The following is a 17,689-nucleotide window of genomic DNA, read 5'->3' on the forward strand; positions in this document are numbered from 1 at the left end:
TTAGAAAAGATTTACCTTTTTGGTGTATGATACAAGAGCATTTCCTTTTCAGAATAATTTTTATCCTAAAAACAGGTTCTCCGATTGACCCAAAGTTTTTTTTTTTCTTAAAACAATAGTTAATGAAAAATTAAGGTCTAAAATTTCCTACAAAAATGTAAAACCATAGGGAAAAATTTATATGTATACACATTGATCATAATGAGACCCAGACTTTAAATTAACAATTAAGAAAAAGACAGGGTTTGAAACATGCTTAAAGACCTTCCCTTTCTAAACATTATCTTACCTTTCTTTTCCTATGAATGTCTAATTGAAAGTATTCTATCAGCCTAACTCTTCGACTCAGGTAGTTATATGTATTGTCTACAATAATGCTTATTTTAAGCAAGACCTTTTTAAAAAAATGATTTTCAACTAAAGTAGAAAACAAGTGTCCAACAGGAATATTTAGACTAAAATACTGAACCAATTTTGAGATGAAAAGATGCCTAACTCAAGCCACCATTACCCTTCTTTTAACTTCAGGTATAAAGTTAGAGAATGAAGAGAGCTGCAAGCTACCTTGATGAATGATATGCAGCAAATGGAAACTGAAATACATAACATAGGAAAGTACTGAAATGATATTTAAAAAAATTACAGTTATGGAAGGAAGGATCTGATGAACCAACTAATAATACTGCAATATTTTTGAAATGAAAGCAGGGTAGTAAATTTTGTACTATAACAATTCTCTACATGAGATCTAACAATTATCTTCAACTCATAACTGTTCATTTTTAAAAAGATGAAAGCATAGTTAGTGATGGGCAAGACAATGAATTAACAGATGTGGGACAACATCTTGGTTACTGACTTCATACCTGACTTAAACTTGGAACTATAAGCATTTTCCCTTAAATATTTTGAGGTATATTTCTGTGACATTTCTGAACTGCATTTTTTTTTTTTTTACTTTATTATGTACTGAATCCTTCTGGAAAAAGAAAACAATTATATAAATTTAAATTAATTAAAATAAATTAAAATTGTATTTTAAAAAGTGGTCATATATGCTTAGTTTCCATTTAGTTCCTTCTGATTGAAAAAGTAATTTTAAAAGAGAATACACTTGCATTCTCAAAATATATACTGTTTAATATCTAGAAGAATTAAATGAGTAATTGAAAAAAAAAGTTGGTAGTGTCAGGCTGCCCATTACTAACATGCCTTGGGACTTGTTAGTTTAAGTGTGAAGCAGTACACATTTCACGGTGAGAGCAGTGAATACTCAGCCTGTTAGTGAGCAACATACAGACCCTACAAAGCTAATCAGAAAAAAGCAAGAGAGACAAGGACACCTCTCAGCATGAATGAAATTCACTTTTCAACTCTAAGGAACTTACAGAAACAACAAATTGAAAGTCAACCCTTTAGGTTAGTCTAGTCTACCATGCACTAAAATAAAACCAAATAAAACAAAACAAAATAACACAAAGGAAAAAAAAACAAAACTGCAAGTATTTTGCATTCTTTTATGGTATTTTGTGTTTTACCTTTTGAGGAATGATATCATCGGGTGTCTCAGGCTGTTTACTTGGGATCTCAGACTGAAAACAGGGTATTAAGTATAGACACATCAGAAAAAAATAACAAAGAACAACACAAAAATAAAATATTCTTGAGGACTGTATGGAATATGGAAGATACACTCACACAAAATTAATATGATATCCTAAGCTGCTTGAAATAATCACTTAGCATCTTGTGATTATTTTCTCACTTATCCAAAGTAGATTTAAAGTAAAAGAAACTACACTAAAATTCTCAAGGCTACTGAACAGGACAAACTTAAAAATCACAGAGACAAAACTTCACCACAGGCTGCCAGTGTCATGGATGATTTACAGGCTTTATATGGCTTCAAAGGAAAAAACCAGAAAACCAGATAATAGAACCTAGTGCTAGCTATCACCTTCCACCTACCTTTTACTGTGTTTATCCCTAGATCTGTTTTGTAACAGAAGCAACTGGTTTAAACTATTATCTGCAATAACCCATACCACAGAAATCACTAAGTGCTTGTTAGTGAAAAAACACCTTCCCCTAAAAGCCCAAGGACCTATTAGGACCTATTTCCTTTGCTACCTTCACAGCTATAACCTCAGAAAGGCTGAAAGCAGAAGGAGCCTGGATCATCAGCCTCCAAACCAAAAGTTTTTGTAAAAATTACTTTCTAAAGAATTAGGTAGTTACTCTATATTTTATTCTCAATAAAATCTCGACTAACAAGAAGGCAGTATCTGTTGAGCTGGAGTGTGTGACTTGTGCGTGTAAACACACAGACAGCTACAGACAGACAGTAACACATCCAAGAATCATTCCAATTTATCTTCCTTTTCACAGTTTGTACCTGGAGATGACTTCTAGTACCTTTCCCTAGAGTAAATATGAGCAAGCAAAATGCTTTTACAGATGTTTGCTTCCCTTGGCAAAACAAACATTGAACTACTGGGCATGCTTTCAAATACTTAATATGGTTTTAATAAACCTCTCTCCTGAAAAGCAAACTTTTAAAAGCATACCTTATGTTGAAGGATAATCTTGAAAATATACATCTATGTTCTCAATCTTGGTAAAGATTTGGGTTACATGAGTATTACTACACATTTGTTAAAACTCACTGAACAGTACACTTAGGATTTATATACTTCAATATATGTAAAATTTATGTCAATAAAAAAGAATTATGAACAAATGCTGAACTCTATTGATGTGCATGGGGAAGTATTTAGGGGTGAAGGGTACTGACTCTGCAACTTATTTTGAAATTAATCAAAAAACAAGGTGGATCACTGGATAGATATGTGATAAACCAATATAGCAAAATGACCAATTACTATTGTCAAACCCAATTCTGATGTCCACTATATATCCCCAACCAGAATGTGGGCAGGGTCTGACATGTACACAATTGTATTTTCCCTGCAGCATAGGGCACAGTGCTAGTTTAATACATATTTGCTCACTGAACCACTTACTGACTGAGGATCTTATTTTACTAAAAGGTACAACATTCATTAGCGAAGATATATGTTATACTAATAATTTTAGTATTATCATAGCGCTCTTTAAACTTTTATAACTGAATTATTATTATAATTATGTTTATATAGAAACCTAAATTTTTCAAAGTCAGAATTTGTAGAAAATAATTTTATACTCCCTTTACTTCCAATTTTTCTATATTGCTGGCAATGGAATTTCTTGAATGAGTTGCTTAGTTCCTATGAGTCCTGTGATATCTATATATTATATAAAAATATATGTGGAGGCACCCGCATGAGACTCCCTTAATTAGAAAAGGAACTTCAGGTAAGTCATTTACCCTTCTGCCCCAAGCAGTCCAACCCAACATTAACAGGAAACGGTGAGGTCTTTGCCCCAATGATATTTGCAAAGAATAGTCAACTTGCTTGAGATTATTATTCTGTGAAAATAAGGGGATTACAGAATTAAAACCTGGTTTTAGTACTTAAATATAACTTCTTAAATGGCAAGATATGGAATTTTAGTCTCATTCCTTAGGATTCAGAGTAATTAGACAACTGCTTAAAAACAACCATATTTTGTATTTTCATCATTATCCCAGGCTCACATCTTAATATTTATAACTAATACTACCACTTAAAATACAGAATTACAGTGCAATTCAGTATAGCTATTTTAGTTTTGAAAATGGTCCCCTAAGGAAAGTCCCTGTGCAAAGGGGATAAATTATTTTTTTGTGAGATAAGAGAATTTTCCACATGTACATAACTTTTCTCAGGACAAAAAAAATATTGTTGTTCTCATTAAAACAATTTTAGTTGATAAACTTTCAAGGCTTTTAAGTCGGTGGCAAATGAAACACTCACATATGTTCTACATTCTATAAATAAACACCTAATTTAAAAATAAAATTCAAAACTTATAATAAAGGGTAAGCTATTTTTTAATTCAGTATGTAGCATTATCCAGGTTTAAGAAATAAAACTTTAATAATTAAAGAAATAATCACTTGATTCTAACACATCAAAGATTTTAAAACAAGAAATAACTTTTAAATCATCACTGTATTTCTTAGTTCAATTAAGAGGTCTAAAGATTTAAATGTTACTTAAAACAATAATTGTTCTTCATAAATAAGGCAAAGATCAAATCATTTGTCCTTACTCCTGGCAAAGCCTGTTTTACCTATCAAGAGGCCTTAAAAGCAATTTTCAGTTTGTACCTGTTATACCTGAAATACCTGTAACGTCGCAAAAAGTACTGCCTATATATTTTATAAACATGGGTGCAAGGAGGGCAACACGTTTATGGGAGCTGAAAGGGAAGACGTGACTGATCTCTAACTCTGGGAGGCAATATTTAATACAGCTCAGACCACAGGAGGATTTATGGTGAAATTAATGAAGCATATACTTCAACAGCCGTCACTTCCCATGGGCTCCTTTCAAAGTCCTGGAAGTGGGGCCCTAGTAAGTTTGTATTCACAATTTTGTACTCTTTTTCTTATAGTGCCTCCCCAAGTTATATAAACTTCACACCCCATAAAATTTGACTCTAGCCCTTTTTAGTGGAAAAATAATTAGGAAAATTCTATAAGCATGCTGAATGGGAAGCAATGGATAAACTCTAACTTAGGAAGAAAGAGTGCTGGTAAGTCCATTCACTCAACATTTATTAAGTTCTAGATATTCTTTAGCATTAGAGAGACAAAACGTAGTATTGGGTTGGCCAAAAAGTTCGTGTAGGTTTTTCCATAAGACATTACGGAAAAACCCACACGAGCTTTTTGGCCAACCCAATATGTGGTTCTGTCTGGAAGAAATTCACTGTCCACTGACAACTTCTCAAAACCACCAAAGATTGGAATCCTTTTTCAAGAGTGAGGAACTTCTGAGGAACTGTCAATCTATAGTCATTATGTCTTGCTCCAGTACTTAGCATGACCTAGAAGGTGTTCCTTAATTTTCTAGGCTTCTATTTATCGTCTGTGAAATTGGGATAATAATATAATTATACTTCAGAGGGCTGTCATGAGACATACAGGAAACTGCAAGTGACTGCTCTGTAGACTATCAAGCTCACTGTGCTTCGTTAAATATCTGCTCTCCTTTTTTGATTTCACAACAGAAGTTAGTGGGATAGCAGCTGCTCTACTTTTTGGAATTTTCTTTGCTGTTGATATTGCCAGACTGCATATTCCATAAGAAAAAAAGTGGACATTTAATGGGGTTTCAAATTTACAAAAGATTTTGAACGAGCAACACCAAAATCATTATTCATTCAGAAAACTTCATCATAGCAGATTAACCTTGACTTGTGCATGAACTTAAGCAGCAGCATGAATTCTACAATCTGTAATCATCTCCCCTTCCCACCTGCTTTTTCCTTTTTTGTAAACGTATCTCTAATATTTCTTGACTGCCTTGTATTTCCCAATATGTAACCCATCTGGTTTAAAAAAAAAAAAAAGTTCCGTATGGTTCATACTTATTTCTGAGACTGTCTGTTTAGATTTCACAGACTGGTGAACTCCTTGGCTTAGGTAAAATGCTAACGATATGAAGGTTGTAAGTGTGGACTCTGAATAGGTTATTTTGTTTTTATCTGATACAGAACTTCAAATATACTTTTGTAAAACAAATGACACTGTTATAAAGAAGGAAAGGTGTAGACACAATAAAAAAAAATACTATGGTTATGTAACTCAAAAAGTATATGCCTCAGTTATATAGAGATAGTGAATGGTCACATATTTAGGAGAGCACATCTTCTATTTTCCTATCCCTGAACGGATTCAATTTGAATGAGCGTTGACTCAGTAAGAAATATTTTATCAAACTGCTACAGGCTTAAACTCGTATTCAATTATTTATTTGGGGAAAATGGATGAAGAATAGAGATTATATTGCTAGTCTGATCTGACAAATGTAGGTGCTATTAAAAGGCTGCAAAAATATGGGTGGATTTTTTTTTCTACATAGTGTGCTAGTATTAGAAATTACAGTGCTTTAAATTAAAATTTATCAAGTATGGCATTCTTTTTTTATTTTATTTTTATTATTTTTTAAAAGTCTTTATTGAATTTGTTCTTCTGTTTTATGTTTTTTTAAAAATTTACTTTATTTTTTATTTATTTATTTTTGGTTGCATTGGGTCTTTGTTGCTGCACACGGGCTTTCTCTAGTTGTGGCGAGCGGGGACTACTCTTCGTTGTGGTGCATGGGCTTCTCATTGCGGTGGCTTCTCTTGCTGAGGAGCACGGGCTCTAGGCACACAGGCTTCAGTAGTTGTGGCTCACGAGCTCTAGAGCCCAGGCTCAGTAGTTGTGGCACACGGGCTTAGCTGCTCTGCGGCATGTGGGATCTTTCCGGACCAAGGATCGAACACATGTCCCCTGCATTGGCAGGCAGATTCTTAACCACTGTGCCATCAGGGAAGTCCCGATATGTTTTGGGTTTTTGGCCACAAGGCATGTGTGATCTTAGCTCTTTGAGCAGGGAGCCAACCCACGCCCCCTGCATTGGAAAGCGAAGTCTTAACCAGGGAAGTCCCCCAAGTACGGCATTCTTGACAGAACGGAATAGTTTTGAGAAAAGTAAACTTTAGGGAGCTATCTTAAAAAAAAAAACTTAAATAACTATATATTAGCAGGTCTATGGCCTATATTCTAAGTAGCATCAGGACAAATGTATAGTCAATTAGCACAAGATAAATGGAGCCAGGGTTTTGGTTGGGAAAAAAAGAGACACTGGAACAATGCAAGTTGTCTCATGTTATATGATCTGAACTACTTACTAGAAGACACATGTGTCAAGTCTTCTTTATAAATCTTAGTTTCTTCAATTGTTGAGAGAATCATATTAAAGTCAAGTATGTGAAAGTACTTAAACCATGAAGAGTTTCTCTTCCAAATTTGCAGTGACTTTATTGGGGAAGACTGTATTTTCCCGAACGCAAAAACATGATTCCTAGACCATGATTATTTTAGACAAAATTTTTATGGTCAGTGCAAAAATCTGAATGAAGGCTTTAGGAAGGGCAACCTGTCTGAATAAAAAGGAACTTAAGGGGCAAATGTTGTTCGTTTTATACCCGTGGAGCCAGTGATGAAGCTTCTCAATATAAATGGGAAGATCTATACACTCAGGCTATCATTATTCTTTAACTCTGTATTTCTTCAAAGAATATTGCTTAGTGGCAATGTTTATTTTATTAATACTCACTTATATAGTGCTTATTCTGTGCCAGACACTATTCTAAGTACTTTATTAATTTTAATTAATTTAATCCTCCCAATAGCTTCTAAGATGGAACTGTTACTTTCTCCATTTTAGGCATAAAGAAAGCAGAAGCTGAAGAGGTTAACGTGGCCGGTACAAGGTCACCAGCTAGTGAAGGGGCAGAGGCAGGTTTCAAACCTGGCAGCTGGCTCCAGGATCTAAGATCCAAACCACTTCACTGTGAAGGCTCCCTGCTGCACCTTTTCATTCCACCGCCAGCACCCTGGCATTATCAACTTATTATAGTTCATCAAATCTTCTAAATTAGGTGTTTTTCGTAATTGACCAAATAAGGGAAAACGCTTACAAAAAAGAAGAAAGACATGGAAGCGTCACTACAAACGCTGAATTCTGCGCACTCACCGCCACATTTGTCTCTTGTTCCGTTTCCGGCACGTAAGGGTAATGGGTGTAAAACATATCATTCCGCACCATTTTCTTCCTCATTCTGCAGGGCCCTTCCGTCATCTCCAACATCCATTTGTCGAGATGGGAACCGATAGGGGGGCCCCAGAGCCCCCGCTCCCGCAGCAGCTCGTACTCGATTTGGCACCACTCCTCCGTCACGTACTTCAGGGCATTTTGCTGACGCTAACAAGAGGGAGTCCAGGTTGGTTTTCAAGCAAAAGCACGAGCAACAATGAACAGTCTACAAGTACCTTGAAACCAAGTTATTCTTTGGAAACAAAAACCAATCCAGGTAATTTCAGGCAATATTATAAAAGTAAAGTTACATTTATTTATGGTTAAAGTAAGCTGCCGATCTTGTGAGAAGGTGGGGTTTTAGTGATGGCCCGATTATTTTAGCACCAAATATACAATACATGGAAGATCCCTATAGGGTAGCATGTGCAGTACACCTGACCAGAGTGCTGAAGGAACTTATAGCTCAGGGACAGGGACGATGGTAATATTACTTATGAAAATACATGGAAATGGTTTGTCCAGTGTGAGTTAATAAAGACAGTAATTTAAGGATGAAACCCCTTCCCCACCCCCAATTGTAAAACAGTTACTAGAACATGAATAAAAGAAAATCTAGAAAGCCACATAAAGAAATATTGCCAACACACTAGATTCCTGGTAATCACCGTAACATTTCCAATAATTTTAGGTAAAGAATATACACATGCATCTCTGATAGGGAACTTAACATTCATATAAAAATTAAAGGAAAACCACTGTTACTTGGCCCTGGTATAGATCCAAACCACCTTACTTAAATGGAAATTTATGACTTGGAATAACTTCTTTCTATTTGTCAAATGTCAAAATGTGTAACATTTCAACAGTAGATGCTTAAAACTAAGCACCTAATGATTAGATGCTTATCTAATAATTCATGGAATATAAGTATACAATTTAAGAATAAAGATCCCTTTATACTGTACAACTAACACTAATGATTACTGAAGGAGTAATCTTGATATTATAATGATACCATCATAGTACTTATGTGTTCCTGGCAGGAGGAAACCCCTGTAACAACTAAGTATCTAGTATCATGCCCATAAAATATTAGCAGCTTATCATTCAGAAATCTTTAATAAGATATAACTCAGCTGCCATGGAAATAAAATATTTCGAATAAGTTGTTGAGTAACTATGAATTCATCAAGAGGATTTCACTGAAAATATTTCTTACTGACAAAATCACCAAGCACTTGTAATAAAAAATAACTTTATCTTTTAATTTTTTAAAATTTTAAGAGACTTCTCAGAGATTTTGATGCACATTTTCATGGTCTCCTTGTTAAGTATGAAAGAAAGGGATCTTTCCAATATTTTAATTTTTATTAAGAAGAGACACATGCAATATGTTGGTAGTGAATATCATTAGGATTCAGCTGTGCTGATCTCCAGTCTGTCACTTTTTAATGCAGTTTGCCTGTAGAAAGTTCCAGTCTTTCTATGTTAAAACCAATGGCCAAAGTAGCTGCTGGCAGGGATAATCAAAAACATTATCTGGGCTTCCCTGTGGCGCAGTGGTTGAGAGTCCGCCTGGCGATGCAGGGGACACGGGTTCGTGCCCCGGTCCGGGAAGATCCCACATGCTGCGAAGTGGCTATGCCCGTGAGCCATGGCCGTTGAGCCTGCGCGTCCGGAGCCTGTGCTCCGCAACGGGAGAGGCCACAACATGAGAGGCAGGCGTACCGCAAAAAAAACAAAAAACATTATCTCATGATAAATTCAGTTCAGCAACTTATTCTTAAAAGCAGGAGGAAGATATCAAGGGAAACAATCTTTTCTCACTCAAAGAATGCAAAACAAACCATTATTATGATTATGATTCTTACCTCCTGATATTCCTTATATTGTGTGTCTACTAAGTCACGAACAACCGCGATGTGTGTAAACATCCACTGAGAAATCTCCTAACAATGAGTGGAAAAAGTCTTAATATTTCATGATTTCCTGGGAAAAAATGTTAACTAGCCTTGAAATAATGCCCCCAAGTTAGTTAAAATTCTATTAAAGGCATCACAACAACACCCAAAAAACCCCACAGAAAACTCTGAAAGATTAATTATATAATGAATCTGATAGAGGCTTATGTGATGGACACAGATCCATATACCCCCCATCCCCCAGTGCCCCTTTCAAGGAAGGGCTCACTGCCACAACTTCTGGGAGCGCTGTCAGTATTTCAGGGATCACCTCAGCTGCAGAGAGCTGTGGGCACCCCACAGTCACTGGCTGATTTGGAGGCAAGCAGGCTCAGCCATTTCAGCTCAGTAAAGGTCAACTCTGACAGGTCATTTTGGTACCAAAGCTCCACCTGGGTCACAGCTGGGTCTGTCGCCAGACCTGCATTGTAGCCTGACATTTCCCTGTGACCAATCCTGCTTCCTTCTTCTCCCATCCACAAATATCAAAGGCACCCCTAATAAACATCCTGCACACTAAACCCCCTCTCAGAGTGTGCTTCCTGGGGAACCCAACCTGACACATGGAATGACTCATACACATGGTTTCTCCCAGGCCCTTTTCACAGCTGCCACTAATATTCTGCGATGGCAAAGACAGTATGATGAGGAAGAAATTAATGCTGGAGGTAGATGAGTTAAAAAAAAAAAAAATCAATCTCAGGCATGTACAACAAAATTATAAAAAATAAAAAGCTATTTTGTCTGCTGTTGCTTTAAAATTTATATAACTATTAATAAAATTGAAGGTTTGGAAGAGCTGAGAAAAAATTATCCATAGTCTATCATATATCAATATCTGAATCTCATCTTATGTCCAGTTATGCAATGGATGTAAATACACAACACTCATAGTGCAATTTTATCATAATAAAATGGGAGAAGGCTCCACAACCTGAGTTATTTCTCTCTTCTAAAGCAAAAATGCAGAAAAGTTCCATTTCAAATCATATGCTTGCATGTATTAAGTGTATTATATAAAACACTACAACTAAACCTTGAATTACAAATTTCTAATCATATCATTAATAAAACTAAACAATGTACCTGGGTGGAAAGACTGTGTTTATGAAGCCCACTTTCCTTTCGATTCCTTCTCGATCCCGTTAACTTGGAAAGACCAAAGCCACTGCTGACACGGGACAATTTGGATTGTGTGGTGGGCACTAAAGCTTCTCCTCGACTTATGCATTTCTTTTCATGGGCTACAAAATTAAAATTAGAGTATTTTACAGTTTCTCCATGTATTTATTAGCCTTACTTTTAATACTTTTGCATAATGGTTACAAACCACAATTCTGTAGTTATCAAAAGCAGCTTATGTTACAGATGCAGACACTCTCAGATATTATATCTACTTATCTTGTATAAGGATAGCTGCTTGACAATTATTGTACTAGTTGAACTCACATTTGCTTGAAACCTCATAGCTCTGCAGTAATATGCAAATTTATTTTAACTGTAAGCAGTTTCTATGTTAATAACAATTCACAGTCCCCTACCTAAAATCTTTGGTGTTGTGTATACTTTGGAATTTAGAATTTTAAGAAAGTGATACACTGGCTTCCCTGGTGGCGCAGTGGTTGAGAGTCCGCCTGCCGATGCAGGGGACACGGGTTCGTGCCCCGGTCCGGGAAGATCCCACATGCTGCGAAGTGGCTGGGCCCGTGAGCCATGGCCACTGAGCCTGCACGTCCGGAGCCTGTGCTCCGCAACGGGAGAGGCCACAATGGTGAGAGGCCCGCGTACCGCAAAAAAAAAAACCAAACAAAAACAAAATAAAATTAAAAGAAAAATCTAAGAAGAAAAGCCTAATCTCAGCATAATCATTCTAGAATGGGCTATACTGTATTGATTTTCATTTCTACTGTCATCATAATATCTTTTGGGGAAAGTTTTAATTTCATATCCAAAGTGCACCCATATATGATAGTTGTATGTAAGTCCCTTTGTCACATGATATCTGTAAACTGTCTTACCTAGATGATTCTGCCAACATTTCAAACCGGCTTCTTCAATGAGCGGCTTTGCTATAGCTATGTCCACATGGCCTCTTTCATTCACTGGTAGAGTGACTTTGAAAAGCTCCTCCAAGGTCTGTTTCTTACTATGAATCAATTCAGTCCAAACTCTGTTGACAGCTTTTATGAGAAGCTGACGCCCTAGGAAATAAAAAACAGCAACTGATCAAAAAGAATATAAAGGTAGTTAGTATTTTTTTTTTTTTTATCGAAGAATTTCAACTTAGATGTATAGTACTTAATTGTCCAAAAAATGCTTCATATCATAGCCAGTTCAGTAAAAAAGGATTATTCAGGGCTTCCCTGGTGGTGCAGTGGTTGAGAGTCCGCCTGCCGATGCAGGGGACATGGGTTCGTGCCCCGGTCTGGGAAGATCCCACATGCCACGGAGCGGCTGGGCCCGTGAGCCATGGCTGCTGAGCCTGCGCGTCCGGAGCCTGTGCTTCGCAACGTGAGAGGCCCGCGTACCGCAAAAACAAACAAACAAAACAAAAAAAACCAAAACAACAAAAAAAGGATTATTCAGATAACCAAAAATGCGATTGGCTACTTGGAAAACTTAAAAAAAAAACTTTATATCAAGCAAAAAGACTACATATTTATTTATAAAACTGGAAATTACATATATATTTCATTGTCTAGCTTCTTCTATAAAAGAGAAGAACTTATTCTCCACTTAAAAGTAAATTTTAGATCTAAATATTTAAGGTATATTCACAAATAAGTTAATTGTTCTTGATGATTTTGCAAAAGGAAAGAAATAGTAAACAAATATTTTTAGAGCTTTTACTATTAAATTCCATCTTGCTTTGGACTCCTTGCTAATTTGTCCAACTCCTGCTCTAGGCCAGTCCATCTTTAGCAAGCATCAGAATCACCTGGGAGGTCGTTCAAACAGATTGCTGGTCTTCATCCCCCAGAGTATCTGAGTACTCAGTAGATCTGAATGGGGCCAGAGAATCTGCTTTTCTAACTAGTTCCCAAATGATGTCAATGTTACTAGTCTGAGCACCTCACTTTGAGAACCAGTGTTCTAGACTGTTAGTTCCTTGGGGGGTGAAAACAATCACTGTGTCCTTAGTGTCTGGGGTTCAAGAAATTTTAGTGAAAGAACAGAGAACAAATTAATGCTTAAATGAATGAAAGAATGAGTGCTGGACCTACAAAGGATAAAATCATATGCAAAACTACCACACTAAATATTGCTGGAGAGACAAACACTTCTGTAATTATCTAATCTTTTCAACTGAACAACGTTGGAAATTAGAAATCAATCCACCCAAAGACTCTCATATGCACGATAATTACAAAATCAGTGGGAAAACTAGATTTAAAAAAGGGAGAAAGAATAAAAATGGTAGTACTGACAATCTGTCTCAAGCAATATTTGCCTTTACTGTGACTGGCCTAATACAATCAATAGCCAGCTCTCTTAATAGTAAGCGCCAAGTTAGTATCATATTTGCACTACTGCTTGTGCAAATGTAAGTATCACCAAGTTTCCTGGTGTTACTATAAAATGTGGAGGGCGAGCAATATCAGGCGTTTACTCATCCTGGCATAAGGAGATGTACAGCTAGCATGTTGGTATATGCTGGCGGGCATATTGGTATATGTTCAGGTACGCCCTATGGAGAGATTGGTTGTCAATGTTGGCGGTTTCTGAAGTCGGATTTTTTGGTTATATCTTAGAAATGAGTGGAGAGAAAAGGGGGAAAAAATTGAGATAACTACCTTCACTAATATCTTGGCTGTAACCACCATCTGGTTCAATGTCCGAGGGGATCATAATGTGCCATGTAGTCATGCGGGCTTCTGCTTCCAGTCCAAACCCATCCACATTGCTGAAAAATTCCAGTCAGTTTAAACTATATGAAGGAAATTACTGCAGCTGTAAACTGTGATGACTAAGTACTACTCTGCAGACACAAGTAAATGCTGGCTCTGTCACAGAGCTCCATAAGTGGCAGACAGACATTTGGCAGATGCACAGAACAGAACTTATAGTTTATCATGAAAATGCCATTTTTAAGCGATGATGTCACAAATCCACTCGACTGAATGTAATTAAACTAAATTACAGCATTAAAAGGAGCATCTTACTATTTAAGACACTTTTATCACTATTAACATTTTTACCTAAAAATTACGAAAAGTTCATTTAAGAACATTCTCCTCCTATGACTGTGGCCCCTTTTCCCATATCTTATCTCACCACTCTTTGCTCCAGCAGCAGTGAAATACCTGCAGTTTCCTACATGTGCCATATTCTTTTTGCCCTCTGGGCAATCGCATAGATGACTCTTTCTTCCCACATCACTCTTCCCCATTCTCGTTGGAGGATTAACTTCCTCCTCAACCAGGTTCAAGCTGTAACTCAGCAGGTGTCTCTCCCAGGCTAGGGGCACCTGTTATGTGTTCCCAAAGCACTGTGCTTGTAGCAGAGCACATTGCTTAGTTATGGATCCTCCCTCCTAGACTGCATGCTCCAAGACCTGCCACAGGGTCTGTCTCATTCACATTTCATCCCAGTCCCTAATCCAATGCCTGGCCCCCAGCAGACACCAAAGAAATATCTTGCAAAGCAATCAGTGGCAAAATACTAATTTTACCCATTTAACATATATTGCATTTATTTATTGCATTCTTATCTTTTTACCCCTCTTAACCTCCAACAGTGTGTATCTAATTTACTTGAAAAGCAAACTCTTATTTAAAAATTATATATGTGACATGTGATTAACAAAAAATTTAAAGATACAGAAAATTAAAGCAAAAATATACTCATTATTTCACTGCAGAAATTCAAGCCTTGTCTTTTACCTTCTCATGAAGTTTTAAGTAAAACCGAGATTAAAGAAAAAAGAAATGTTATAATCAGAAAAGTAGAACAAAGAGTTCTGGGAGAAAAATATCAAAGACAAATTCAAACTGAACCTAAAAGAGTTACCTTCCAACATGCAGGTTAATGAGGCAGTGAGCCAGACAGCTAATGAATTCTTGGTCATGGTTCCCAGGGCCCAGGATCAAGTTCCTGTTTACAGTCAGGACCCTGAGTGAATCAAGGAGAGCTACTTGCTGCGGGACAGTTTTGTGTGCCCGGGAGAACTGGTACAATATGGTCCTATTGAGGCAGTGATAAACCGCATCCAGTGACAATCCCTGGGATCTTCTTTTTGACTAAAGATATGAGAGATACTTTAATAAAATGGACAAAATAAGTCTGCTTATCATTCACACATGAACATTTATTAGGTTTATTATGTATCAGACACCATGCTAAGTACTGGGGTGCTAAGATAAAAAATACAAAGCTCTTGCTATTATGAGGTTCAGAACCCACGAGACACATAAATGTAATGAGATGAGTGCTGTGTGTATATACATCTGTGTGCAGAGCAGCCTCCCTCAGAACACGGGCAAGTGCCATCTGGGTAGAGACTCCTACCCCACAAGTTTTGTAAGGGTGATCAACCGCTACTCAAAATTACTAAAAAAAATTACCTAAAATGTTAGTAAAGAACTTCTGACACTGTTGTTTCATCTCACATGAGAACTCTTCTCTTTGGCTTAAATACAAATTTATTCTTAAAAAATTCTTGGGTGACATGTGTGTGTCTAATAACATGACAACAGTATTTCCTACTTTCTACATCGTGTGTTGAATAAGATTTATCACTTGTGCCAAACCGGAAAAGGTACCACAAACACACACTAATATGACATCTTCAAAGGAACAAGGACTACAGTGAACTTTGTAAAGGTTCAATTACAAGAAGAGAATACTCTAATATCAACTCTTCATGCTCTGTTAAATCTTGACACACTGATGCATCATACTATGAAAATCTATCAAATCGTATTAACTTAAGGTCTTTAAACCAACAGGAAGCTGTCCAGCTATGTGGTTAGCAAAGAGCAATGCCAGTGGGGAAGGCAGTGGGAGCCCACAGCCTGAGAGAATGAGGAAGCTTTACATACTGGACACACTGGCACCGGGCCACGGGTAAGGGGGGGAATGGTTACAGACCTACGTTTTATTCACTTCTAATAAGCTGAGCTTTACATTAAAATGTCAACATTCATTATCTTACTAGTTATACTTATTTCCAACAATTTTGACACCCGAGGCAAAGTTTTTCAATAGGAAAACATGTACTCTACAACTAATGTGACAATGGATTACCTGTGCAATTAGTTGAATTATAAAATCTATAAGAAGTTTAGATTCTTTGTTGAACATGCCTTGCCAAAGCTTGTCCACCACACGTTGTGTGAAATAAAACACATTGTTCACCAATACTTGGTAGCTCCCTCCACTGGTAATAGGCAGAGATGCATCTTCCCCTAAATTCCAGCAGGAAAAAAATGTCTTAAGAAAATTGATGTCCACCAGCCTAAGACCAGACCCTCCAACAAATCAGGCTAAGGCAAGATGAGTACATCTACTACCGTTAGAAATAAGACCATTAGCTCTTATGTACTACTTTAAGTAAAATGATGTTCATGGCCAGAAGTCATGATAAATGTTGGAAGAAATAATTTCTGCAGGATAAAAGTGTTATGGATGGAGACTGTGAAGTTTCTTACTGCCTTAAGACAGTCTGTGATAAGCAAACAGTTCGTCAACTGTCAGTGACACATAGCCTCCCTTTGAGAGAAAAATTAAGTCAGTTTATTAGTTGTAAATTGATTCTGTCTAACTACTAAAGGGCAAAACAAATCATCAAACAAAACTTTAAGCACAATGAAGTAATGGAGGCAGAAGAGAGGTCCAAAAGAACTGTAAAACACAGAGTACCATCAGTGGTGGTGGTGCCATGGGGTACCTGTCACCCCTTCCATGATTCCCATCTGCACTGTTTCTCTTCTACAAGCTGCCCCGGTGGCTTCAGTGTGCTCGCTGTGTACATGCTGCCTCAACACTAATCCTCCTGGCTCCTCCTCCAACAGAATGCCCCCTTTAAGCCCCTCCCTCCTTTCTAGAAATTAGGAGCCTTAACTGACTGTAATTATTATTCCCACCTAACTCTAAATCACTACACAATGCAAAACTCTTCGTTTTGTGTCTTTATGTAGTAAGACTGATATTACTTAAGATTCTCAAGTGATAACAAATACAAAAGTCTGACTTGACACCACAGTTTGCGAGTTGCATGTTATGACAACACTTAAGATTTTCTTGGCAAACTTACTTTGTTAAAAAAAAATGATAATGTAATAGCATGGAGGTTCTATGATTTATATAATTATCAGAAATTCAAGTAGCAAATATGCTAAATCATTACTTTTCCTTCTTTAAATTTTGTCATTGTTTTACATATAAATGTTAGCTCCACTGTAAATGTATCAAGTTTTGTAGTTTTATTGTAACTAGAGACATACAGGAAAAACATTTTAATGTGCTTTGAATTTACATCCTGAAAGCCATTCTAAAGAATAACATAGATACCTATAACTGAATAATTCCACTAATAGGTATAGTTTCTGAGGGTGCTGGTAATGCATTTCTGAGTGCTCTTATACAGGCATGTTGCCTGGGTGGTAATTCAGAGTGCTACATTTGTAACTTATTTGTAAGTATATCACAGTAATTTTTAAAAGTATTAGATAATTCATAAAAATATACTGTTCACATAATATGGTTTTAAAAACATTTTTTCTCTTTCCTTGTCCTCTTCCTGCCACCTCTGAGCATATGAACGTGGACAAGCAGCTTAAGTACTCCCTGTTGTTGATCTTTTATCCCAGGTTCAAAGGAAGGAGCTAGATGGGCCTTTTCCTCATTATAGGAAAATACCAATAAGGGGAAAATGCACAGAAAAGAAGGAAAAAGATGAAGTTAAAAAAGTGGTATACTTGGGCTTTAGATAGAGAAGGGAAGTGATTATAGGTACTTTTAACAGAGTGAAAATAAAACATGATATTA

At 36.6% G+C, this 17,689-nt stretch overlaps 1 protein-coding gene across 12 annotated transcripts in view; it reads right to left on the bottom strand.

Moving 5' to 3' along the window:
- WDFY3 (WD repeat and FYVE domain containing 3) overlaps positions 1–17,689 on the bottom strand; it is a 259,871-nt gene that overhangs the window by 49,783 nt on the left and 192,399 nt on the right. For 10 of the 12 annotated variants that reach the window (XM_089912207.1, XM_089912206.1, XM_089912205.1 and 7 more), the window contains 8 exons: positions 15,947–16,107; positions 14,711–14,940; positions 13,495–13,604; positions 11,719–11,901; positions 10,787–10,944; positions 9,611–9,688; positions 7,677–7,904; positions 1,539–1,592 (listed from right to left, as the gene is read on the bottom strand). In XM_089912207.1, the coding sequence (XP_089768333.1) occupies positions 1,539–1,592; positions 7,677–7,904; positions 9,611–9,688; positions 10,787–10,944; positions 11,719–11,901; positions 13,495–13,604; positions 14,711–14,940; positions 15,947–16,107 (1,202 nt within the window). The remainder of the gene's footprint in view (positions 1–1,538; positions 1,593–7,676; positions 7,905–9,610; positions 9,689–10,786; positions 10,945–11,718; positions 11,902–13,494; positions 13,605–14,710; positions 14,941–15,946; positions 16,108–17,689) is intronic. The other 2 variants (XM_089912210.1, XM_089912212.1) reach the window with 1 other exon arrangement.

This window comes from Delphinapterus leucas, chromosome 5 (assembly GCF_059928025.1).
Source record: "Delphinapterus leucas isolate spDelLeu-1000000601 "Yukka" chromosome 5, BTC_Dleu_Yukka2, whole genome shotgun sequence".
Classification (NCBI taxonomy): Eukaryota; Metazoa; Chordata; class Mammalia; order Artiodactyla; family Monodontidae; genus Delphinapterus; species Delphinapterus leucas.